The 25,656-nt window shown below is 50.6% G+C and overlaps 2 protein-coding genes across 2 annotated transcripts; both read left to right on the top strand.

Annotated features, from left to right (window-relative positions):
- Positions 1-566, top strand: LOC137760917 (protein CEBPZOS-like). Its single transcript, XM_068537813.1, is given in 2 exon segments — positions 1-222; positions 225-566. Coding segments are annotated over 2 exon segments (327 nt in total). The 5' UTR covers positions 1-135; the 3' UTR covers positions 465-566.
- Positions 567-15,922: 15,356 nt separating this feature from the next.
- TRNP1 (TMF1 regulated nuclear protein 1) lies at positions 15,923-22,201 on the top strand. Its single transcript, XM_068537814.1, has 2 exons — positions 15,923-16,901; positions 21,457-22,201. The coding sequence occupies exon 1, from the start codon at positions 16,014-16,016 to the stop codon at positions 16,728-16,730; it is 717 nt and encodes a 238-aa protein (XP_068393915.1). The 5' UTR covers positions 15,923-16,013; the 3' UTR covers positions 16,731-16,901; positions 21,457-22,201.
- The last annotated feature ends 3,455 nt before the right edge of the window (positions 22,202-25,656 follow it).

The raw sequence follows: 25,656 nt of genomic DNA on the forward strand, positions 1-25,656 counted from the left end.
GCCAATTCTGCTGGTTTTGCCTGGTGTCGCTTATGGGTCTGCATTCAGCTGGGAGCAGCGGGGGCTCGATTACCACGAGGGCATTGCCTCTCTCAGGACCTCTCTTCACCTGGTCTCTCACCATTCAGAAGTCTGATGCCCAGCCCCACAAGTACGTGCCTCAGGATGGCCCATACTATGGATCCACTGGCAAAGAAGATCTTTAAAGGAGTTTTTAGTAGCTGAACTTGTGAGCATTTTTTTGAACATATTTTTTGTTTGAGAAGAAGAACACAAGCCAAGATTTCAGGCAAACAATGAACAAGAAATTCCCCTTCATCTTGGAAGTTTATTACAAATCCATTGAACATTCTGGAATGTTACAGAATCAAGAGCAAGGTCAAGAAAAGTGGCTTAACAGCAAAAATTGGAAATTTGACCATCGATCAAGGTTTGCCCTATTTCATAGTATCAGGCAAGATTAAAATTCCAAAATTGACATGGATGGATTTTAGAATATTTAAGGTTAAATGTAAATTCTAATTAAGCCAGAGGTTTTGTTCTTTGGACTAACTGTGAAGAAATTGATGGAAGGTTTGTTTATTATAAATGGAGTTTTGTTTACTACTCAAAATAAAGTGGTTCTCCTTAAAAAAAACAAACTCCCCTATGATTCTGAATACATAAACCTTTCAAAATAGATAAAATAGTAAAACTATTTTAAATATTTATTACATATTTTATATTTATCTATTTTAAATATTTATTACATTTTTTTCTTTTCCATTATAGTTTATTACAAGATATTGAATATAGTACCCTGTGCTATACAGTGGGACCTTGTTGTTTATCTAATTTATCCCCCTCTCCTTTCCCCTTTGGTAACCATGGGTTTGTTTTCTATGTTTGTGAGTCTGTTTCTGGTTTGTAAATAAGTTCATTAATATTTATTACATTTTAAGTCACACATTTAATATCATATTATCTAAAAACATATTAACTAGAAATATTGCTTTTATCCATTTTCCTGAAACAGTATTCAAACTCTACATAAATGTCTCTGGTATTTACTAGTAGAGCCACTTTGGAATAAAATTCGTCATAAAATTGAAAAAACAAGCAAACAAAAAAGAAGCCTAGCTGACCTTCACAGCGAGGCACCTGGCTTCCAAGAGGACAAGCCCCACTGTGCAAGTGCTTATTGACTCTTTGCTTGCTTCACGCTTCTTGGCATCCCATTGGCCAAAGCAAGTCATATAGCCAAGCCCAGAGTCAGCATGGGAGGGGACACACAAGGGCATGGATATCTGGAGGCCTGCTTCATTGGAGGCCACCAAAGTAACAGTTTAGCACAACCCCCTGGGTTTGTGGTCTAAGGAAATGGGTGAAATTCAAGGGTAGAGGGGAAAGAACAGGGTTTGTCGGAAGTGGTAGGGTGATGGTGCAGTGTCCCGCCCCCAGATCTCCCAAGTGAGCCACTGAGGAGGACAGTAGGCTTGGGAGAGCCAGCAGCAGTGGACAGTCAAAGTCCCTGGCAAGCATGGTGAGGCAGGGGAGGGGGTGGTAATCAAGGTAGAGAACCTGAAAAGCCTCTAGGCCATTCCCTCACTCAACAGGCATCACTGAGCCCATACTCTGCGCCTTGCCCTGGTCTGACTGCTGCAGACACAGGAGTAAAACTTGGCATGTGACCTTGGAAGACAGATCATACCCACAGGTGCCAACACAGTGTGAGAGGTGGCAGCTTAGTGCTGCAGTGGAAGGTTGTCCAGGGCATTTTGGGGTCCCAGGGGAGGGACTCCAGGAGTGGTTCCCAATGAAGGAGTACTAGAAAAATAAATAGACAAGACAGTGGAGCTGGAGTAGATAGAGGCCAGACTGGGCCCCAGCCTGGGCCCTATAGCTGCTTTCTAGCCGTGGCAGTGAAGAGGTGAAAGCAGGCCCACAAGTAGGCTCTGGGAAGACCAGCTGCAGATATTATTCTTCCCATTTTATGGATGAGCAAACTGAAACTCAGAGCGGGTAAGTCATTCAACCGAGATCCAGCTCCTCACATCCTGGGCTTCTTTCCACACTGTTCAATTCTTGCTGAAATCATAGGGATGGTTGGGGAGGGGAGGATTCTCTCTTGAGCTTGCAGGGATGTGCCCAGAGGCTGGCGTGGGAGCTGCTGTGGAGTGCCCCTCCCTGGGTCCTGGCTTTGTGCCACCTCCCCTAAGTAAGGTAGAGCCCTGTGAGGAGACATTAAGGGAGGTGGTAACACAGACTGGGGATGGGCAGACCCAGACTCGGAGCCCCCAGTCTGAGCAGGCTTGCCCTCAGGCCCCTCCTGTGGAGTCCCACCCTCAGGGGCCCCCCTGTCTGAGGGATGAAGGATGGAGGGGAGCTGTGTGGAGGTCAGAGGCCAGGGCCAGGGGAGAGCATGGGGTACCTCTGACTAGGGCTGGGATGGGTTCCCTATAAAGTGAGGAAAGGTGGGGATTTGCCAGGTTTAGCCCTGGGGGCTCAGATGAGGGGATAGGAGGGAGGCTGGGAGCTTAGAGTTTCGTTTCAACCTGAATGACCTTGAGTTTGTCCCACTCTTCTAGGCTGGTGCTGCGGGTCCCAGCGCTCTGCCAAGTAGAGCCACTAGCTCAATAATTCACGAGCCAGCTGGGCTCTGGCCTCCCCGCAGGAGGGAAAGGCAGCCCTGCATCCAAGCTGACCCCAATCCAAGCCCCACATCCAAGCTGTTCCTTCCTCCCAGCTTGTCTGGGGGTGACAGTGGGGGGAGTGGCTGCTGAGGCCAGGCCTCAGATACAGGAGGAGGGGGTGCATGGAGGAGATGGAGGGAGTGGGAGGGGAGGTCCTGGCATCTGATGCACTCACAGCAAAAGCTTCTTTTCCTTGGAACCAGAGTGCTCTGCAGCAGGTGGGACCGGGGAGGGAGGCTGGGGGGAGGGGAAGGCAGAATCAGAGAAAGACCTGGAAAGGAAGATAGAGACACACCTAGAGAGAGTCAGAAAGAGACAGAAGTAAGAAAAAAGACTGAAGCAGGTGTACTGGGTATGAATATGGGTGCACAGAATCAGGTAGGGAAGATACAGGCTATTTTTAAAAACCCACTCAGAGCCCTCATTCCATCTGGCTGGCGGGAAATCCAGTTTCCATTATTGTTGGACTCTCTCAACCCATGACCGCCCGTAGGGTTGGGCCAAGGCCCAGAGGTGTTACAGAACCAGACACGAACAAGGTCCTTCAGTCTGGTCACCAGGCCTCCCTGGTCACCTGACCAGCATGACCCTATCAGGTCAGGGACTGTGCCATTCAGTGCCAGCCATGCTTGGCACATGGAATCTTTGGTGATCTAAGGGACATTCAATGTGGGGTCCAGTCTTCTGAATGCCACTTGTCCCCTTGAATCCAGGGCCTAGATCCATCCATTTCCTGGGATCAGGGAGCCTGAACTGCCACTCCCACCCCTTATCTAAGAGGTTGAGAAAGAGCCTCCCACTGTGGTCCCTGGAAGCTCTGGGCAGTTTTCTGTCCCAGAGCCATACCCTTGCATCCCCCTGGACCCTGGGTCTGGGAATCTGTCCCTTAGCAGAGTCCTTGTTCCTTAGCATCCTACAGCTGAGCAGCTGAGGCCAAGGCAGTGGTCCTTCTGGAGCCTGGAGGATGATCCCCAGAACCTCCAACAGCCACCCCTGTGGTGGTGGGGATGGCAGACAGGCAGAGCAGGACCCTCGTTGTGAGTGAGCAGGAGGGACTTGATTCAGAGCCAGATGGTCATTAAAGTATTCAGAGCAAATTTACGTGTGCCTGTGGTCGGCCAGGTCCTACCCTGGTCTTTAAGACCCACACCCCCACCCCATGACCTGGTCCTTACATATTTTATTGTAAAAATTTTACTGTGAAACATACATATAAAAGAATATATGTGTGTATATCCATGTATATATACATACATATAAAAATATAAAATATATGTATTGTTTAACCAGTAAAAATGAAGACACCCACCACTAGTTTAATGGGACATTTCAGTACTTTTGAAGCTCTCTGTATGATCCTCCTCTGTGGCCTCCCCTTTCCTCATCCTTCCAGAGAAAAACATCCTGAAAATAGTGTTAATCATTCCCTTAATGGTGTTAATCATTTGGGCTGATTTATCCACTGGACACAATAAGCATCATACCTAGGAGTCTCAATACTTTTAGGGGTCCACAAAAACGTTTTAAATTCTTTTATAATGAGAGCTGATTTATGCTGTACACTTTAAACTTGTACATAACTGTATGTTAATTATATCTCAATAAAACTAAAAAAAAAATCAGAGATGACTGAATAAATGGGGAGAAGAGACATTTTCCTTATGGAATTCCAAATATATGTAGATACCCTCCCCTCCAGGAGGGGGCACTTTATCAGGTTAATGGTGCTTTATACCTAGTTTGCTGAGAATTATTTTTTTCTTTCTTTTTTTTAGTTTGCTAAGAATTTTTAACATAAAAAATTGTTGAATTATCAGGTGCATTTTCTGTATAGATTGAAATATTCACTTGGTTTTCCTCCTCTAACATTAGTATGATTAATTACACTAGTAGATTTTCTAATGTTGAATCAAACTTCCTAGAATAAACTCATCTTGGTCATGATGTGTTTATTATCTTTTTTTTTTGTTATTATTATTTTTTTTGGTTGCACCGCGTGGCTTGCAGGGTATTAGTTCCCCAACCAGGGATTGAACCCGGACCTCAGCAGTGAAAGTGCTGAGTCCTAACCACTGGACTGCCAGGGAATTCTCGTGTTTATTATATTGTAAATACATTGCTAGATTTTGCTTGTTAATCTTCTGTTTAGGGCATTGACATCTATGTTCTTAAGTAATATTCTGTAATTTTTCTTTCTCATACTCTACTTGATCGTTTTTGATATAAATTTTTATTTCTCCACGAATTTGTCTATTTTACCTTTGTTCTAAATTTGTTGTCATAAAATTGTTTCTAATATTCTCCAGTTATCTTTTAAATCTCTGCTATAGCTGTAGTTCTGTAGTCCTGCTCTTCAAATTTAACATTGTTTATTTGTGCCACCTTCCTTTTTTTTTTTCCTTGGTCAATCTTGCCAGGAGTTTCTCAGTATTGTTCCTGTGTCAGTTAGGAATTAGATTCAGCTGGAAGTATAAGACCCCCCCCCCCCCCCCACAGCACAGCAGCTCACTGTTCTACCATCCCTAGAGTGAGGCCCTGGTCTTAAGGTCCTTGATGGCATCCACCACATCTGTGTTTCTGACAACAAGATGGAGAAAAGGAGAAAGAAAAAGGTAGAGGCTGTGGGTCACTTCTTCTCACTGGCTGCTTAACATCTGAGTGCCCCAGGCTCAGTCCTTTGTCCTCGCCTCTCCTCTGCCTTCTCCCATGGTCATCTCATCCAGTTAAATACTGCCTGTCTGCTGATGACCCCGAATTCACACCTGCAACCCAGCCCTCTCTCCTGAGCCCCAGACATATAAAGTCAACTGCCCACTCGAAATTTCTGCTCAGATATCTAATTGACATTTCAAACTCAACATGGTCAAACTTTAGCTCCCTAGAAAAGAAAAATCCAACAAAATGCTGGAGCTGGGAACCCAAATGGTCCCTTTCTTCTGAATGCTTCCTGATTGCAACTTGCAGTTTGATTGCAACTTGGCTTCCCCTCCCCAAATAGAATAATCTTCAGCTCCTAGCACTCCATTGTTTAATGGAACTAAAGCAGCATTAAAAAAAAAAAAAAAAGGCAATTGAATAGTATGGAATAGATTAGACCAAGGAATATCAGCATGCCTCACATGTAATTAGGGTGAATATTGCTTTGTGAAATTTTTGTCTGCGTCCTGGGTTCTGTTGTAAAAATGTCTTTTTTTCTTCCAGTTCTATGGAGATATAATTGACATACAGTGTATAAGTTTAAGGTGTACAGCAGAATGGTGTTTTTTTTTGGCTGTGTTGGGTCTTCGTTGCTGCGCGTGGGCTTTCTGTAGTTGCGTTGAGCGGGGGATACTCTTCGTTGCGGTGCATGGGCTTCTCATTGCGGTGGCTTCTCTTTTTGCGGAGCACGGGCTCTAGGAGCGCGGGCTTCAGTAGTTGTGGCACGCGGGCTCAGTAGTTGTGGCGCACGGGCTTAGTTGCTCAGCAGCATGTGGGATCCTCCCGGACCAGGGCTTGAACCCGCGTTCCCTGCATTGGCAGGCAGATTCTTAACCACTGCGCAACCAGGGAAGCCTGGCAGGCGGATTCTTAACCACTGTGCCACCAGGGAAGTCCTGATTTGTCTTATATACGTCATGAAATGATTATGTTGTGAAATGTCTTATTGTGGGTTAAATTTAAAAATTTTGACTGGTCTAGGTCTCAGGGTTCAACAGGTGCTTTCAGGGCAAACACCAGCTACAAGACTCATTTACTCTTGAGGAATTGCCCTTTCTTGTCATTTCTGACCTCTGTTAATTCCCTTACTTTGTAGTCAGCTCACTGATGCTTTACAAGAAAAATTTTAAAAATTTATCCATCATTTTTAAGTGCCATATATGAGGAAGCATTTCTCTGCTCCCCTCTTCTGCCATTTTGCTGGAAATGGAGCTCTCTTTCTGCGGGTCTATCCCATCTCATTCCATTACCACAGCTCATTATATTCCAGCTTCACTTGCCTCCTTTGTGTTTCCCAAATGTGCCAAACTATCCTGCAAAGAATCTTTGCACTTCCTGTTTGTTCCACCTGGATTGCTTTTCCCTAGCACTTCTAAAGCACTCCTTTGCTTTCTTCATCAATCATGATTTGTTCAATTATAAGTTCAAATAGCTCAAAATAGCTTAAGAAAAACAGGAGAATCTATTGTCTCACTTAAGTGAAAAGTCCAAGGGTACCTTCATGTACAGCTGGAATCAGGTGCTCAAGTGATTTCCATGCTCATCAGGTCTCTGTTTCTGGGCTCTCCTGCCAGGCACCAGGCACACACTTCCTTTGTGGTGGCAAGATGACTGCCTGCAGCTCCAGGTTTATAGTCTACTTGGTCAACAATTCCTGGGCAAAGAAAGTTTCTCTTTTTCAGTAGTTCTAGTAAACTTCCTAGTACTGAGTTTCACTGGCCAGGCCAGGATCATAACCCCATTCCTGGAGATAGGCTGGGGTCAGCCCCACAAGAAACATGCACTGAGCATATAGGAGAAGTGGTTCCCCCCAAAATATAAAGGCATTGTTATCAAAAGTAGGACAAATAAATGGTGGGAAGGCAAAGCCCACAGCTGCCCACTCCAACATCCTAGACTTCTCTATCTAAAGTATATTGCTGGGGTTATGCCCTATCGTATCACCCTGTTTTCTTCCTTCAAAGTATACATGTAATGCAATCTGAAATGATCTTATTTGTTTTGATTCTTTATGGCCTTCTCTCTTTCTCTGGATTGAGAGTGCTCAGAGGGCAGGGACCTTACTTGTCTTGATCACTGCTATATTTCTAGCACTTAGAAGCGTCTGGTACACAGTAAGTGCTTAATGAAGGCTTGTGGTAGGAATGAGCTTGCTGGACAGCCCATCCTCTCTTGCTGTCTTAAGAATCTCCCATGCAGGGACCTCCCTGGCGGTCCAGTGGTTAAGACTCCGTGCTTCCACTGCAGGGGGCATGGGTTCGATCCCTGGTTGGGGATCTAAGATCCTGCAAGCCGGGCAGTGCAGCCAAAAAAAAAAAAAAGAATCTCCCACGTGAGGTTATTCGTGCAAGGCAGCCACATTTCCCCTTCTACTAGATCAATCCCATCGCATACAAAGGTGCTCCTAGCAGCTCCCATCTTACAGAACCCCTGTTCAACCCCCTTTCTTGCCAGCTACCACCCTATTTCTCTACTTTTCAAAACAAAGCTCACACAGAAGACTGGTCTGCATTTGCCATAATTGCTTCCTTAATCTCAATTTATTGCTCAGCCCACTTTTCTGTTTCCCCCCTTTGTTGATAACCATCCCTGCTCAGGCTCCTTTACTGGTTCGTTCCCACCATCCTGGCTTCTAAATGTGGTGCCTCAGACTTCTGTCCACTTCTCCATCAATACTTTCTCCCAAGGCCACTCATCTTATCCCACGGCTTCAAGTACCATCTATGGATGACTCCCCAAATTCAAGTCTCCAGCTCTGACTCTCCAGTGCTGGCTTCCAGAAGCTTCTATACACCTGCCTACTTATCATGGATATCCAACTTGGGTGTTGTGAAATAATAGAAAAAATATGTATATTGGTGTCTGCCCCCAGTTCCTGACACAGAGCTCCTAAGCCCCTTGGAATTTCCTGGGTCATGGGAGCATATTCTGTTCTAATGAGGTGACTGTTGGTGGGTGCCTGAATAGCTTCAGGAAGGGAGCTGGTCACCAGAGAGACAAAGCCATGATTAGAAGCTTGGAACTTTCAGCCCCACCCCCACCCATCCTCTGGGAAGGGCAGAGGGGCTGGAGATTCAGTTAATGATCCATCATACAAGGATCCATCTGTATCCTTTATAATAAACTGGTAAATGTGTTTCCCTGAATTTTCCAGCTGTTCTGGCAAATTATTGAATCCAAGGAGGGGGTCGTGGGAACCTCTGGTTTGTAGGTAAGTCAGACAGAAGTTGTGGATAACTTGGGGGGAATCTACTACTTGTGATTGGTGTCTGAAGTGAAGGGCAGTCTTGTGGGAATAGGTCCTTAACCTGTGGGGTCTGCGTTAACTCCAGTTAGTGTCAGGATCGAATCACATTGAATTGCAGGACACCCAGCTAGGGTTGAAGAATTGGTTGGTGCGGGAAAACACACACACACACACACATTTAATGACCAGAAGTGTCAGAAGTGAAGGATTCTGTGAATAGAGGATTGAGAGTAGAGAAGAAAAACAGAAAAGATTTTCCAAAATAGGCATCCAAAACAAAATTCTTTCCAAAGGTTTACCTATCCTCTATGTGTGTAGACCTTTACTAACTAGTAAAATATATTTTTTTCCCTTTCTGTGTTACTTTTTTTTTTTAACTGAGTTTTGCTTTTCTGCATCAGTCTGATACAGAGAGCACGATTTTACAAGTCAGACTTTTATTTTCCAGTGCACAGTAACTCAAACCATAACATCTGAATGCTGCTGTGCTAATGTCAATTATTTTAAATAATCTTTCCATGTTTTTTTGGGGGGGCCGCGCTGTGTGTGTGGCATGCGGGATCTTAGTTCCCCGACTAGGGATCGAACCCGTGCCCTCTGCAATGGAAGTGTGGAGTCTTAACCACTGGATTGCCAGGGAAGTCCTCTTTCCACCTTCAAAACTGAATGTATACCCCTTGCAAGGTATACTCTTTCTTAGTTAGACTGAAAAATGGGAAGATACAATGGGCTATTGCTATAGACTTCTTTTGTTCTTTTTTTAAATTTTTTTAAATTTAATTTTATTTGTTTATTATTTTTGGCTGCGTTGGGTCTTCGTTGCTGTACATGGGCTTTCTCCAGTTGCAGTGAGCCGGGGCTACTCTTCGTTGCAGTACATGGGCTTCTCATTGTGGTGGCTTCTCTTGTTGTGGAGCACGGGCTCTAGGCGCGCGGGCTTCAGTAGTTGTGGCACGTGGGCTTCAGTAGTTGTGGCTCGCAGGCTCTAGAGCGCAGGCTCAGTAGTTGTGGCATACGGGCTTAGCTGCTCCGTGGCACGTGGGATCTTCCCGGACCAGGGCTTGAACCTGTGTTCTCTGCATTGGCAGGTGGATTCTTAACCACTGCGCCACCAGGGAAGTCCTGACTTCTTTTGTTCTTATTTTTGTAATGAAGCAATTATCATGCAGGGGGAAAAGAAAAAAAAAAACCTCTTGACCTTGATTTCTCTACGAAACCTGTTCCTCCCCTGGTCTTTCCCATCTCAGTCAAGAGTACCACACCTAATGGTACCTCACCCCCACACGAATCATGCACAAGTCCTCTCAGTTCATCTGAGATCCAAATCCAAATCCAAATCGTCTCTCCTCCCACCTCTTCCCATTACTCCTGGCCTGGCCTCCATCCTCTCTCAGCTGGATTACTGCAGTAATCTCCTAACTGGTCTCCCTCATCCTCCTCTTGTTGCCTTTCAGTTCATTCTCTACATGGCTAACAGCATGACCTTTTAGAAACAAATCAGATCCTGTTGATCCCCGCTTAAACCTTTCAAAGGTTTCCCCTGCACTTAGAGTAAAACCCCAAATCCTCACCCTGGCCTCCAGACCCAGCTCCTCTGATCTCAGCTCTCCCCATTTTCTGGCTTACCAGGCACTGAACACACTGATCTTTCTGTCTCAGGACCTTTGCCCATACTATTTTTTCTGCTGGGAAGTCTCTCTCCTCAATTCCACATAACTGACTCCTGCTCATCTTTCAGGTTTCAGCTTAAATGTCACCTCTTAAGGAGAAGCCCTCCTTGACTCCCCTTTCTATCATGTAGCCAGATTTTTAAAAAACATGTATTTATTTTACTGTGCCAGGTCTTAGTTGCGGCACGCGGGGTCTTTGTTGTGGCACGCAGGATCTTTGTTTTGGCATGCAGGATCTTTAGTTGCGGCATGCAAACTCTTGGTTGCAGCATGTGAGATCTAGTTCCCTGACCAGGGATCGAACTCGGGCCCCCTGCATTGAGAGTGTGGAGTCTTAGCCAGTGGACCACCAGGGAAGTCCCTCATGTCACCAGATTAGATCTTGTTCATGATTTCTAGGGAAGCACTACGGCCTAGTGGTTGAAAACAGGCTCTGGAGGCAGACTGCCTGGGTGCTGAATCCTAGCTTGGCCACTCCTTGACCATGTAGCCTTGGCTGCATTTACTTAACCACTCTGTCCTTCAGATTCCTTATCTGTAAAATGCGGTGTGTTAATAATATGGCTCAAAGGATAGGTACTCTGTACATGGCACAGAGTAAGCGTTAGGTAAATATTGGCAGGTATTTTATTGTTCCTTCATGGCACATTTCTTGGGATTTACTTAGTTTGGTTTCTGAAATGTAAGCTTTGTGGGAACAGGGTTTGTGCTTTTCTTATTTACTGCTGTGCCCCTAGCACCTTGCACAGTGGCTGGTACATGGTATGTGCCTAATTGCATTGCTGAATGAACGCACAAAGGCAGACTCGAACTCATCCCTTTTGGAGCTTACAATCTAGAGAGCATGCAATCTAACCTTGTCCTTCTTACCTTTCAACACCTGGCCATTTTAGAGCTGGGAAAACTGAGACTCATAAAGGTGGGGTGATTTGAGTAAAGCTTCAAGGGGGAAGGGGCATTGCTCTTTCCAACTTTCCAGAGGGAAGTAAAACTCCTACTTGTCAGAAACATGATGAAGCACCAAAAGCACGTGGAACCAACGGAGCCCAACATCCGTTGTGAACACAAGTCACAGCCTTTTATTCTAGGAATAAGAACCAGGGCAAATTTTTCATCACAAGAGAAATTTTAAAAGAAAAGAAAGAAAAAGAAAACCTGTGAGCTCTCTGGTTGGAGTAGCAGGATGGGTTGCAGTGCTGTTGACTCAGATGGCTGGCACTGCAGTTGTGCCTTCCTGAGAAAGCTATCCAGTGCTCTATCTGAGTTGCTGTCCTCCCCCAACCCAAACATGTTGTTCATGCCACATTTAGGAATCCAGTGGCCTCATTTGACAAACGTGGGAACAGAGGCTTAGCAAGGAGAAGGGACTTGCTCTAGTCCACATGATGAATTAAACTCAAGTTTTCTGACTTCTAGCCCAAGATTCCTTTAAGCTCTAATTAATATCAAAGCTCTTAATATGAGAATGGAGAGGAAGCGGAGGTGAGGGGGAGGAGAAGTTTGGAAGAAGGAAGAGGTGTTGGATCAGGTGTCCACTGGCGGGCAGGGGCACTGACAGGTATGTGGGGCAACCAGAGACCTTGTGGGGAGGGCAGGGGAGTCTGCTGAGGAAAGAGGAGATGGAGGCTGGGGCCTAGCTGGGTTATTTTCAGAGCTGCTATCTTTGTCTGCATCTGCTAAATTATTAAACTGATATCACATCCTAGAGGGTGCCAGGCCAGGTTGCCAGGAAGAGACTGAAAGGGAGGGGTTGGATCTCTGAGCAGAGGCCTTGAATCTTCTAGGCTGGGATAGAAGTCGACTTTTCAAGCCTTGACCTCCTGCCCCACCCTACTCTCAGCTGATGGAGGGGATCCTGCTTTGGGCCACAGCTGCACTTGCCATTCCCTCCGTAAGGTTCTGTCTCCGCCGGCTGCTGTCCTGGAAGGAGAGTGTGTATAATGGACAGAACTCTGAAACCAGGTCCCCCCCTGGGCTGCCTCTTCTCTTCCAAGGTCTCTGACTCAGACCACAGAGAGACATGACTAGCTGTGAGACCTTGGACAAATCCTTGATCTTTGTATGTCTTTGTGCCATAAGTATTAGTGGTTCCACTCCTCAGGCCCTGAAGTTCACAGAGAAAAAGTGCCTTTCTCAGGGTTGTGCAGCTACGAAAGAACTGAGCTTCAATTCAAGTTCAAGTCTCTCCAATTCCAGATGCCTTTCCTCTCTATTCTTTTTTTTTATATTTTAGTATTTTCCCTATTTCCTATCTTTCCTACAAAAGGAATGCATAACTTTGATGAAGATCAGAAAAAAAGAATAATCATTATAGTTTAAAAGTGTATTTTCTAGGGCTTCCCTGGTGGCGCAGTGGTTAAGAATCTGCCTGCCAATGCAGGGGACACGGGTTCGAGCCCTGGTCCGGGAAGATTCCACGTGCCATGGAGCAACTAAGCCCGTGTGCCACAACTACTGAGCCTGCGCTCTAGAGTCTGCGAGCCACAATTACTGAGCCCGCGTGCCACAACTACTGAAGCCCGCGCACCTAGAGCCCGTGCTCTGCAACAAGAGAAGCCACTGCAATGAGAAGCCTGCGCACAGCAACGAAGAGTAGCCCCCGCTCGCCGCAACTAGAGAAAGCCCGCGTGCAGCAATGAAGACCCAATGCAACCAAAAATAAATAATAAATAAATTTTAAAAATAATAATAAATAAAAGTGTATTTTCTAATTCCTAATGTTGTGTTTGCCAGGCTGGTTGTGCCCTAAGAGGTGGTTGGCTGTGTCCCCTGCCCATTCTAGGGAGCATGGAGCTCAGGACAATTAAGGAAGCTGGGAAGGAAGCTGGCAGGTGCCAAAGCTCTCTCACCTCTGATCCTGTACACATGCTGTTCCTACCCTGAATCCTTCTCCCTTCCTGTCCCTCTGCCATCTGTGCACCCATCTCACACTTTGATTCATCCTTCAGGTCTCAGTTTAAATATCATCTTCTGCAGGGAACTCTCTCTGATCCCCTCCCCACCCAGCTCAGTGTCTGCTCTGCATTCACACAGCCACTGTGTTTCTCCTATCCCAGGAGATACTTCACTGAACTGCAGTCACCTGTGTCCTCCCTAGGCTGTGTGCTCTCTGAGGGCAGGGCCCCGTCTGATCACTGCTGTACCTTCAGCAGCCAGCTCAACAGAGAAGGTAATGATCAAATTTGTTGAGTGAGTGAAATAAAGAATGAATGGATAAATGAATGAATGAAGAAGGGGACTTCTCTATTCTCAACTAGCTCTGTCTACCCTTGTATTATTTTTCAATTCAAACAAATATCGTTTGAGTGGCCTTACGGGGCCAGGCACTCTTTCTAACTTCAGGGAATCTCATGCTAAGCAAAACCAGTCTAAGGAGAGACTGTTAAGTAACTAAACTATAAACAAATACATATTTATATATGACTAGTGGGAAATGCCATAGAGGATAGGAACAGGGGACATATCAGAGAACAGCAGGGAGGTGAGCTATGACTTTGGGGTGGGTCACATCTGTGTTTGAATCTTTGTTTGGCCACTTATCTGCTGTGTGACCTTGAGCGAGTCTCTTCACTTCTCTGGGCTTTGGTTTCTCACCAGGAACAAAGGCTGCTGATGCCCCTCCTTTAGGGGTGCTGTGGAGAGAGAATGTTCATCTATTCAACAAATATAGGTTGAGTATCTCCTTCTATTCAGAGAAACAACTTGCCCAAGGTAACGCAGATGGGCAGCGTGTGTGGGATTTGAACTCAGATCTGACTGGTTCTCTGGATCTGGCTGATGGTGGGAGGTGGGGGTAAGTCCTAGTCTTGTTCCCCTCGGTTCATCCCCAGAAGTTGGGAGCAGTGATCTGCCTGATGCAGGCAAAACACCTGTAGATCTCCCCACGGTGATGGGGGAGGGATCTTCTGCACAGAGAAAGACACAAAGTTTGATGACACAAAGGAGACCATTCAAAGGGATGAACCATTCAGCAGGGCATTCCGTCATCCCCATTGAGCCCCTCTGACTCCCTGAACCCCATCCTCCTCACTGAATTTCCCTTCTCCTTCTCCCTCTGTGAGCCTCTAGCACCAATGCACCCACTAAACCCCTCTCCCCTCACTGAGCCCATCACATTCGCTGAGCCCCTCCCTCACTGAGCCCCTCCCCTCGCCCTGCCCCTCCCCTCCGCTACTCCCGTCACCGAACACTCTCCCCCTCACTCCCTCCTTCAAAGTCCTCCTCCCTTACCCTTCACTGAGCTTGACGCCCGCTCATGGACCTCACCGTCCTCTCGGAGCCCCTTCTGAGCTGCCTCTCAGGAGCCGAGCTGTCTCGCCCACGAGTCCCAATCACTCAATCTAAGGCACTTAAAAGCACTTAGAGAACATGATGCGGGGGTGGGGCGGGGTGGTGTGGGGGTGGGGTGTGCTCCAAAGTCCTCCTTCTCCTCCACAGCAAGCCAGTGCAGCGCCCCCATCAGCCTCCTCTTCAGCCTGGGGCGGTAATCACACTGGCCACACTTTCGGCAGGTCCCCTGAGCCCACGGCCTGCTGCAGTTCTTCCCAATTGGTCTCAGCTGGTTTCTGGCCCTCCAGCCCCTGCCACCGCCCAACACAGAGCCCTTTCATTTCTGATGGCACTTTCAAGTGGATGGCAGTGCCATGGTGTCTGGGTCAATGTTTGGAGTGGGTATGGCAAGATCACTTCCGCTGTGGGAAAAATGGCTAGACCTCAGTTCTATCGTTTTGCCAGTATGACTAAAGTCCCAGTTAAGCAGGGTCGCCTCAGTGACAGTGAGGAGACCCAGGAATCTGAGTTCCCAGAGGGCATGAATGGATGAGCTTGTCCCTTTCGGTGGTTCAGATTGAGCCATGGACCTTGGGCAAGGCTCCACTACACCTTCTGGGTCTATTTCCCGCCCTGTGTGATAGGTGTGGGGACACCTACTGGGAGGAGCAGACAGGAGCAGGGGCTTGGAAAGAATTTTGCCCACTGAGGGGTGGGGCTCCCCTGGGGGGCCACCAAGATTTGCGAAAGCCACGCCAAGCTCTGCAGCAGTGCTGAGGTTTGTTCTGCAAGTAAAGGGCTTGCCTGGTGAGGAACCAACACTGCCAGATCCCCACCAGGAGGCCAGTCGCCCCTCTGTGTTAACCTCTCCATGGCCGCAGGGAGATTGGAGAAGGTGGTCCTGGTGAAGTTTGCGGCCCAGGAGACCAGGTAGAGCCGATTCAGCCAAGGGGCAGCGTTTGGTACTGTGTAAGGAGACAAGCCTCCTGAGTTGTGTCTCAGGCTTTCACTGTCACATAGTGTGGCTTCAGGCAAAAGCCTACCACAGGTGGGGACTGGAGTCCATGATATCTAAGCACCAGCTACTAGAGCTTATGACTCAGGGGCCAGGCCAGAGAAGATGCGGTCCCCTTTCCACCCAAAATTTGGAGGAGGTGGATAGGGACTGGATGCCCTAGCAGAGCAGCCTGGGTCGAAGGACCAGGGACCCGAAGGGTTTGGGCAGTGTCCTGACGGGGCGGGGCAGGGGAGGAGGGTTCAGGGCATGCTAGTCTTTGGTTGGCTGTGCTGCCCTTCGCTCCGCCCCATGGTCTATAAGACGCACCCGCGGTTGCCTTGGCGCTAGTGTGGGGGCTGCGGCCGCGTCTCTCTCTGGTTTGAGGCCTTCATCCTTCCCAGCGTGGGGGACAGCCGGCCAGACCCGCGGACCTACTGCTGCGGACCGCCGGGGGGCGGGGGATGCCGGGCTGCCGCATCAGCGCCTGCGGCCCAGGGGCCCAGGAAGGGTCGGCGGAACCGGGGTCCCCGTCGCCGCCGCCCGGGGAGCGCCTGTTGTCCCCTCAGCCACCGTCCCCAACTCCGACCTTAACCCCGACCCCGGCTCAGGCCTCACCGCAGCCCGAAGTGGCCCAGGAGTCGGCGGGCTCGGCCGAGGGGCAGGAGCTGCAGCGCTGGCGCCAGGGCGCTAGCGGGGGCGCGGGGCGCACCGGGCCGGCAGGGGGCGCGGGCGGCGGCCCGGGCGCGGCGGCGGCGGCGGCGGCGGCAGCGGCAGCGGCTGCAGGGGGCCGCGCGCTTGAGCTGGCCGAAGCGCGGCGGCGACTGCTGGAGGTGGAGGGCCGCCGGCGCCTGGTGTCGGAGCTGGAGAGCCGCGTGCTGCAGCTGCACTGCGTCTTCCTGGCGGCCGAGCTGCGCCTGGCGCACCGCGCCGAAAGCCTGGGCCGCCTGGGCGGCGGCGTGGCGCAGGCCGAGCTCTATCTGGCGGCGCACGGGTCGCGCCTCAAGAAGGGCTCGCGCCGCGGCCGCCGCGCCCGCCCGCCCGCGCTGCTTGCCTCTGCGCTCGGTCTGGGCGGCTGCGTGCCCTGGGGCGCCGGGCGCCTGCGGCGGGGCCACTGCCCCGAGCCCGATTCGCCCTTCCGCCGGAGCCCGCCCCGCGGCCCCGCCTCCCCCCAGCGCTGACCTCCGCACCGGGACCTCTGACCACCCCGACAGGCCATCGCCGAGGTGCCGACCGACGGATTGTGGACGCCGGCTGGATGGACGGCGTCACCGACGCCGATGGACAGATTGCCCGACCCCAGGAGGAGACAGTCGGGGGCCCGAGGGCCCGGTAAAGAAGGCTAAACTGAGGTGCGGTCTAAGCGGCTGGTGCATCCGTGGGGCGGGGAGGGGCGGGGCGGGGCGGTGCTAGGCTCCAGACCTCCTTCCCTAGGGCTTCTGGAGTCCGCTGGGTCCTTAATAAAGCTGTCCGCTTTCTGTTGCCGTCACTCCCAGACCTCCTGCGGAATGAGGTAGTAGCACCAAGTACCCATTATAGAGTTGGACAAAGGGAGGCTGCTCAGATCCCAGAAGGGGTTTGCCAGCAAACTTTTACCCGCTGGAGCCTCCTGCACTGACGCAGCACCCCACCCTCACCTTCCACCAACGCTGCATTTCCTGGGTCCCTTGGGGCTGTAAGAAGAGTCTTGCCCTTGAGGCTGCTGCTTTCTGGCACTGCCCTTCGGGAGGCCAGAATAATGAGGCCCCAGGATGGGGTGGGGGCTGGCACAGCGATGTACCTCTGAGTTCTCCTCTCCTAAGCCCCTGTTTCCCATTCGGGGAGATGGAATCCCAGAGAGGCTAAGGATTTGCTCCCATCATACTTATACTTAGGACCTTCCACTTCTAGAGACAGGTCTTTTCTCAGGCCCTCATGCAGCTTCGCTAAGAGTACAGTCTGACTCAGATGACCAAGGTGGGGTGTTTGGTGACTGCCTGAAGCTTTGCCGGCTCTCCTAGGGGCTCCCTCCCAACCTGTCACTAAGATGGCTCTGCCAGGGATGGAGCCAGGTGACATCCTTTAACAGGCCTCAGGGGGGCAGGTATGTCATTGGCTTCTAGATTCTAGAAAGTGGGGCCTTAAAGGGCCAGACCTGAAATGAGATCTGCTTCTCTTCCTTTCCACATGCCCTTCAGGCCCCCCATTCCCCTGCCCCACTCAGCTGTGAATGGCCTGGCTGCTGCTTTGCTGCTCACTGGCTGAGTTGACTGCAGCCTCACTTATCAGTCTGTGATGTGGGTATCTTCACCTCTTGGAAGGGTTGTAGCGAGGTTAACACAGGGCAGAGGTCTGTCTTTTCCCATAAATCTAGGAAGAATGTTTTATTCTCTTATATCACACCTAGAAACAGGCACTGCTTTTGCTGACGGAGCCTAGGAGCTGATTTAAAGTCCTCATTTTACAGAGTGGCAAGGTCAGCTAGGGACAGAACTAGGTCCTAGGCCTGTGTGTGTCCTTCTCGCCGTATCTCTCCGCTGTCCAGGGGCAGGGGCTTGATAGAACTGGTGTCAGCTTGTCTGCCGTGTGACCTAGAACAACTCTGCCCTCTCTTTGGGCCAGTTTCCTCAGTCCCTCTCTGAATGTAGCTGTCCCTCCTCATGTCAGGGCTTAGGAATGGGGAGAAGGGTGTAGAATGAGATAATTAAGAGTCACAGGAATCTGGTGTAATCCCAGAGTCCTCAGGGTCAGGTGCACTGCTCTGAAAGGCAGAGACCCAGGGACCCTCACCTGTCCCTCCCCCAGCTAGCTCTTCCTCTTCCCAGACCAAACTTTTTGCCTGGTTTCTCAGCTAACAGCCAGGACTTCCTGAACCCATTCTTAGCTGGGGAAGGGAAGTCCAGGAGGAGGTCTCAGAGACTCTGAGAGCTTGTGACTGGGAGAGCAGTGACGGGCCCTGGCATCCTCTGGCCTCCCCAGAGAGAGAGGACCTTCCAAAGCTACTTGGGTCTTTTGGGGTCTAGAGTCCCAGAGAGGACAAGGACTCCCTGGAGGTGACACAGTGAGGAGCTCAGGCTTCAGCGCTGGGCTGCAGCCAAGACTGTTTGTTTTCTGGGTTGCATGGGAGAGGGACACTTGGTCCAGAGAAGCTTTTAGCTAATGGTGTAAAGTGCTCTGTGTCACCACAATTTTGCCTTTCTCTGGGATTTATTGGTAATCAGCTTTGTCCTGATTTTGGTGGGGAGGGGGGCGGGGCGGGTAGGGAATTAGAGATGGCTCTTGCTGGAGAAGGTGGTATATGTAGGAAATGGAGATTGGTCCTAGTGTCACAGGCAGCTCTGTCCCCTCCCTCCACTTCCAGATGTCCCACGCTTCTCACTAAGGGCCTCGGCCAGGGCACACAGTGTTCAGTGACTTGAACCCCAGCTCTTGGTTCAGTGCTCTGTCCACTACTCCTCAGCCAATTAATAAAAGTCAACTTCCCACCACTGTCTGGCCCACCCAGGGCCCCTCTAGAAGGCTTCATATTCTCCTCAATCAACAAACATTGATCTCTGCTCAGTCCAGGGGCTCAAGAAGCAGCACTGAATCAGAGGGTCTCTGTTTTCAAGGACTTGTGTCTCTCAGCCCTCTTCTAGGCAGCCTGCCCTGGCGATGTTGGAGGGCTGTTTTTAGGCCTTCACAAGTAACTATAGCCCCTGGTTATATACTGCATCCCCACCCTGCATGACTTCCTGAACAGTTTCTAGGTGGCCCAGCATTCTAGCCCTGGGGACTGGACTGAGTACAGGGGATCCTGAAGGATCTGTGCCCTGAGGACATTGATTGCCACCAGTGAATCTGGAATGTCAGCTGAGGGAAGTGAGGGGCTGGAAGACCAGTTCAGGGTTTTAGTCGGGCCCTGCCCCTCCCCTGGATGAGCCCTTTCGCTCTCTTGGCTGGTCCCTGACGAGTGAGGCACCTCTGGGCGGCACCACCAGAGGGCAGTGTGGGCTGCTTCTCCGGGTGTGCGGGCAAGGCCTGGAGCGGGCTCCGAACCCACAGTGTCCCTGCCTCCAGCCAGCCTCTTCCCTTGTTGCTCAGGCTTTGAGCTTTAAAGGTCTGGCAGAATGTGTGGGTACTGGTGGTCACTTAGAGAAGGGGCGGGCCTCTGACCTCAGAGGGAAGGTCCATCAGGAAAGACTTTCCTGGAGAGAGAGGTTGCCCCTGTTGGCCATCACCGTCTGAGTAAAAGCCCAGAGTAGTTTCACTCCTCCCAGATTTGTTACACTGATAATTGATCAGAACACCCCATCCTGCCGCCGCCGCCGCCGCCGCCACCGCCACCTGGGAATGAAGGTGGCTTCCTAGAGATTAGGCTGAAGCGACAATTCACAGCTAAAGTGCTCCAGGCCTGCAGTGGGCAGTCTCTAGGAGGCTCCCTTCCCCTAACAGCCAGGGCCCTGGAGAAAAACCCAGGGTCCCAGTCTTCTCCGAGCTGAAGGAGAAGCAGAGCCTTTACCTCCTCCCTTGCTTTACAGCCAGCACGGGAGGAGGTATTTGGGAAAGCTGGGAGATCCCCAGCCTATTTCTTCCCACATTAGACCTTGACCGCACGCTGGCTAGGAGTGATGGGGGAAGGGACTCCTTGGTTGTGGCATAATATATTAACCACCACCTCTATGCCAGGCACTGTGCTGAGCGCTTTACACCCATTATCTCTTTCAGTCCTCCCAACTACTCTGCAAAGTAGGAGTTAGCCCCATTTCCACAGATGAGGAAACTGAGGGTCAGGGAGGGCAGGTGACTTGCCCAAGGACATAGAACCTCTAAGTGGGGGACACCTTAAACATTAGGCTATGTGGCTCTTCATTTATCAGGCTAATGAGGGCTCCATTTATCAGGCTAATGAGGGTTTCTTAACTCTCACCCTTTGAATCTGGGTACAGTGAACCCTGGTCCTTGGTTCTGGGGAGGGATGTGATCAGACATTGGAGAGGTGGTAGAAGGTGGTATCTTCTGCCACCCCTCCAAGGTCTGGGCACACCCCAAGAGGCTGCCTCCCCTGCTTGGTTGTCTGGCATTTGGGGGGTAAGTCAGGCTGAGTCAGCACACCTGGCTTCAGGCAAGGGCAGGCCAAGGATGCTCAGGGCCTGGGCTTGCCTTGGAGGCTGCCTCCTCTCCCTGCATACCTGGGCTGGCGTGTTTGGTACCAAGGAGAGCAAAGAGCCTGGGATGGCAGAGGAAGAGGGTGACAAGCTCCATGGTGGGGCAGAAAGTGTCCCGTCTTAGAACTAGACAGACCTGGGATTTAGTCCTGACCTGGAGCTTCTCAGCTGGAAGACCTTGGGCAAATGACTTCCCTTCTCTGAGCCAGTTTCGTGTGTGTCTGTATGTGTGTGTGTGTGTGTGTGTGTGTGTGTTTTATGGGGAGTTAGGGAGGAGATAATTTCTGAGTATTAAATGAGAGGTCACACTAAGTGCCTAGCACATAGAGGAGGTCTGTAAATGTTCGGTGGAGCCAACCTACCTAGCCCAGGAGAAGCTGCCAGGACAGAGCCCCCAGGCAGTGTGGGCCTTTGCTTCTCCAGAGCATAGCCATATCAGGCATCCCTGGAACAGTCCCCCTTCTCCCCCCCATGACAGTCCCTGAGGAACTCCATAAGGGAAGAGGTGGAGGAGGGGGCAGGCTTTTTATCCCAGGAACATTCCATTCCAGCTGCTCAGACCAGTGGGGATCCCAGCCAAGGACAGAGGCCCAAGGGAGCTCACCCCAGGAGCCCCCACCCCTTCCAGGGCGGGAGCGAGTGGAGCCCGATTCCAAAATATTGCCCCTGCACCTTCTCTCCACAATGTCCCCTCTAAAGGAAGTAGATGTCGAAGGGTTTGGGTGGGGCTGGGTGGCTATGGGAGAGAGACAGTTAAAGCTCTTGAAATTATTCTTTCCAGCTCCTCCCAGCTCCTCAGAGCCTCGACTCTGGATCTGACTCCTGGATTCTGCTCCTTCCCTGGGCACCTCCTTCAGGAAGACTCCTCTCATTGACCCTACACAAGCATGGCACCCTCCTCACTTCACAGGAGCCCTTCACTTCACAGTGGCAAGGGGCTGGATTCTGGGGAAGTTGCCAATACTATGAATTTCTCTATATATGCTGCATTTGACTTTGGCTTACACTGTACAACTGAAGATGTTACAAGTCCTTGAGACGCAGTCAGATTATTTAAGAGTGCAGCAAAGCTTTCCAATGTGAAAGTGAAAAGGATCTCTTTTAAAAATGTCATCATTCTTAAACAAGTCACAGTGCAGCTGGGGTCCCCATTTTGGTAGATGCTGTTGCTTCTCAGTCTAACAGCACCAGGGGGCCTGTTTGAGGGGAAGCATTGCTCTGAGCAATCCCTCAGTTCCCCTCATTCACCGTCCTTGCCCTCTCCAGGTGGGCACGTGCCTGTGGCCCTTCAGAAAGGTAATGGGCTGCTGGCTCCCGGGGGACACACCTCTTTCTCAGGAAGAGGTGTTGGCAACATAATTCTAAGTTTTAAATGAAAAAAGGGAACACATTTATTCAAATAGCCTGATGGTAGAGGGAAGGGGGCCACACTGACTCACACATAACCCAGAACTTGTAGAGTTCCGCAAAATGAACGCATATAGAGTCAGTTCCTTGATGTATACATTCAGGAAGAATAAATCTCAGTGAGGTGAGACAAGCATGCGTGGTTTTGAGGTTTACTCTGTGAGTGGCATTGCCGCCTTTCCTTTTTGTGTGTCTGTCACGGCTCTTTAAGTTGGCAGTTCCTTGAGCAGCTTCTGATTAGTTTCGTTTGGCAATCTGGGCCTGCTTACTGATTTGTAGACTGACTTCTCCCTTGACCTGGCTCAAAGTTGACCCTCTTTATGGAGTCTTCCCCAGATAAGGATGTGTTGAGGAAACTAGGAGATGGGATGCACGTGTGAGACTGTGTGACACGAAGGGATTGCGAGCGTGTTTCTGATAACATGGCAGCATGGTGATCCGTGGAGGATTGTGTGTGACCGTGCTGGTGAATGGATGGACCTGTCTGTCACTCAGGCTCCCAGCAGGAGACACAGCACACTCAAACTGGGCAGAGACTTAAAAAGGGACTATTTCCAAAGATGGGGGCTGGGCTTAAGAAACTAACAAGGTATATGCAGCTCTCCAGGGCTAGCAACAGGGAGAAGCCATTGCAACTCCTGGGCCTGAAGGGGTAAGAGAGGAGAGGGGAGGGGAGGGCACACGGACCCGGAGAGTGCAGCTGTGTGGAGGGGGCCCCTGACAGGAGCAGTGGTCTTTGGTTGAGAGATGTAGGCAACCAAGGTGACCTGATGGGAAGGGAGCAGGGGGAATAAACACCTTATTCTCCTCCTCCCTCCAGTATCTCCTGCTGGGGACTCTCATTGGCTGAACCCAACAGAGAGGTAGGGAACAAGGGGGCCATTGATGCACAGTCCGTAGAGGTCAGCCTCCCAAGGGCACAAGGGCACAGAGCCTGAAGGAGGGCGGAGAGTGGGACTGGAAGGGCCGACATATCATGCAACTGCCTGAGGGCATTATCTTCCATTCCCTAAAGTTCACTGCAAGGCTTTTTCCCCCTCTGGAGCTCCCCCCACCCACCATGGGTCACAGGGGGAGAGTGGGCTGTTGCTTGGAGAGCACTGTGGGGTTGGGGATGGGGGATGGGTCTTTACTCCCTCAGCCTTCCCCTCTCTGGCTCTGATTCCCAGTTCTCGATTCCTTCCTGTCCTGGCATCTTAGTTGGCTGCAGGAACTGTCCATGAGAGAACAATGCCAACCACTGAGTCAGTGTTTTTTTCACACCCGGAAACACTACACCTCTCCCAAACACACCCCCGGGCACACCTGCTGCCACACGGGCCTCTGACATAGTCACCACAAGCCATGGCTGGTGTCACAGTTGCATTAAGAATATGTACAAACTTGGCAAACAGTAATGCAAACTCTTTTTCTCTGTCACATGTATGTACAGGAGACATACTGTCACGCTCATCCATGTGAAATCAGAGTGTAGGGGCAGGATGGTGCAGGGGTTAACAGCAATGGCTCTGGGGGCAGACAAACCTCTTTGACCTCTCTGGCATCAGTTTCCTTGTCTGTAAAATGGAAATTCTTGCTCTTCTCGCGTGGAGGTGTTGGGAGGGTGCACTGAGAGGGTGTGGTCGGGGAGAACTTAGCAAAGTGATAGTTGTTAGTGGGAAACTCCTGTCTCCCACGTCTCATGGGGAGCACACGCGCCTGCACAAGGTCAGCAGAACACCATCAGGCGCATGTGCCCTTCCCCAGACACACCTGCCAGGACCATGTGTACATTGGCAAGTCTCCTCCGCCCAGAATGCTCTTTCCCCAGACATCCGCATGGCTTGCTTCACACTGTCTTTAAGTCTTTGTCCAATCAAATGTCACCCTTTAAAGGAGGTTCACCCTTTTTAAAATTGCAAACCCAGCACTTCCAGTCCCTTACCTTGCTATGTATATTTTTAGGCATTGCTGACCTTCTAAGACTATATAATTTAGTTTATTTTCTTTCTACCCCATTAGAATGTAATCCTCACAAGGGTAGGGATCTTGGTCCTTTGTTTGCTGATGTGTTCCCACCCCTGGAGGGGTGGCTGGCACACGTGGGCTGAATCCAGTGCATACACGCATATGCCGTGGGTTTCTGGCTCTCTCCCCTCTGAAACGAGCACGTCCAGGTGAACCCCACTCCCCACCCACCCCAACAAGCTAGGCCTGTGTGCTTATATTGTGAGCATTCCCCTCATGCCCAAAGCAGGAGCTGGGACAAATTTAGTCCCCCATCCCAGGACCCTAGTTGGGTAGGCACGGCCAGCGTGGGGTGGGAGGCTGCTTTCAGTCACCAAGCAAAGAAAGCCTTTCCACTCATCCTTCCAGCCATTCTGAGCCCAGCAGGGACCCAGTGAGCAGGTGAGATGGCTGGACTCACCCAGCTGACCAGGGGCCTCCTCTGCGGCCTTGTTTTTTCCACCCTGGCTGGAACCATCAAAGCCAGCACTTCAGAGGCCACTAATGAGGCTGAATATGTTAAGGACTTTGCAATCCTTGGATCAAAGAGGCTGGGTAAACAGTGGGCAGCGTCCAGGCCTGTGACTGGCTGATGCCCTGAGGCATCAGCCTCCCTGAGAGCTTATGGCTGGCAGCTGGCACTCACTCCCAGACAGCCAGGCATGGCCCCAGCTGCGTTTGGAAAGGAGAGTCCCTGCCCCTCTGGGGGACCTGCTTAGAGCAAGCCAGAGTGTGTCCATCAGCAGTAGGGGGTGAGAGAGGAAGCTGGAGCATTGAAGGAGCCTTTCCCAGCAGGGAGGCCAAGCCTCAGCTCTGGCTCTGAGGGCCCTAGAAGCCCCCCAGTTCCAGCTGCCACCACTGGGGGGGGGGGTCTCCAGTCCAGACTCACCCTGCTTGTTCTCCACCTGCTTCCTGGGAAGGGTTAGGGAAGGGTGATCAGGGCTGGGGTCAAGCAGCCCTAAGCACTGGAGTGTGAGGCCAGGTCCAGGGTCATTAGGACTCCAGGGAGGAAACATTGAAATATTTGCTTTTTTTTTTTTTTAATATTAATTAATTTACTTATTTAGGCTGTGTTGGGTCTTCGTTTCTGTGCGAGGGCTTTCTCTAGTTGCGGCAAGTGGGGGCCACTCTTCATCGCGGTGCGCAGGCCTCTCACCATCGCGGCCTCTCTTGTTGCGGAGCACAGGCTTCAGACGCGCAGCCTCAGTAATTGTGGCTCACGGGCCTAGCCGCTCCGCGGCATGTGGGATCCTCCCAGACCAGGGTTCGAACCCATGTCCCCTGCACTGGCAGGCAGATTCTCAACCACTGCGCCACCAGGGAAGCCCGAAATATTTGCTCTTTAGCAAGAGACTTGCTGAGGTGATGTCCAGGGGCAAGTCACACCTGTGTGGACAGGGGCTCCTAGGACAGTTGCCAAGCTGGGCTGGTGTTGGGGGATGGAGGAGCATTCCCCAGCTACAGCCCAGGACTCAGACCCTGCCCTCCAAATGTCCCCTCCCATAATACAAGCCAGACTCAGGCTGGGGGAAGCAGCCACAGATCCCACAGACTGTGGAAGGTCCTTCTCCCAGGAGAAAGCATGGTA

This window comes from Eschrichtius robustus, chromosome 3 (genome assembly GCF_028021215.1).
Source record: "Eschrichtius robustus isolate mEscRob2 chromosome 3, mEscRob2.pri, whole genome shotgun sequence".
Classification (NCBI taxonomy): Eukaryota; Metazoa; Chordata; class Mammalia; order Artiodactyla; family Eschrichtiidae; genus Eschrichtius; species Eschrichtius robustus.

Excerpts from the sequence above, each read along its gene's own strand:
- TRNP1 (XM_068537814.1), top strand. The coding sequence starts at position 16,014 with ATGCCGGGCTGCCGCATCAGCGCCTGCGGCCCAGGGGCCCAGGAAGGG.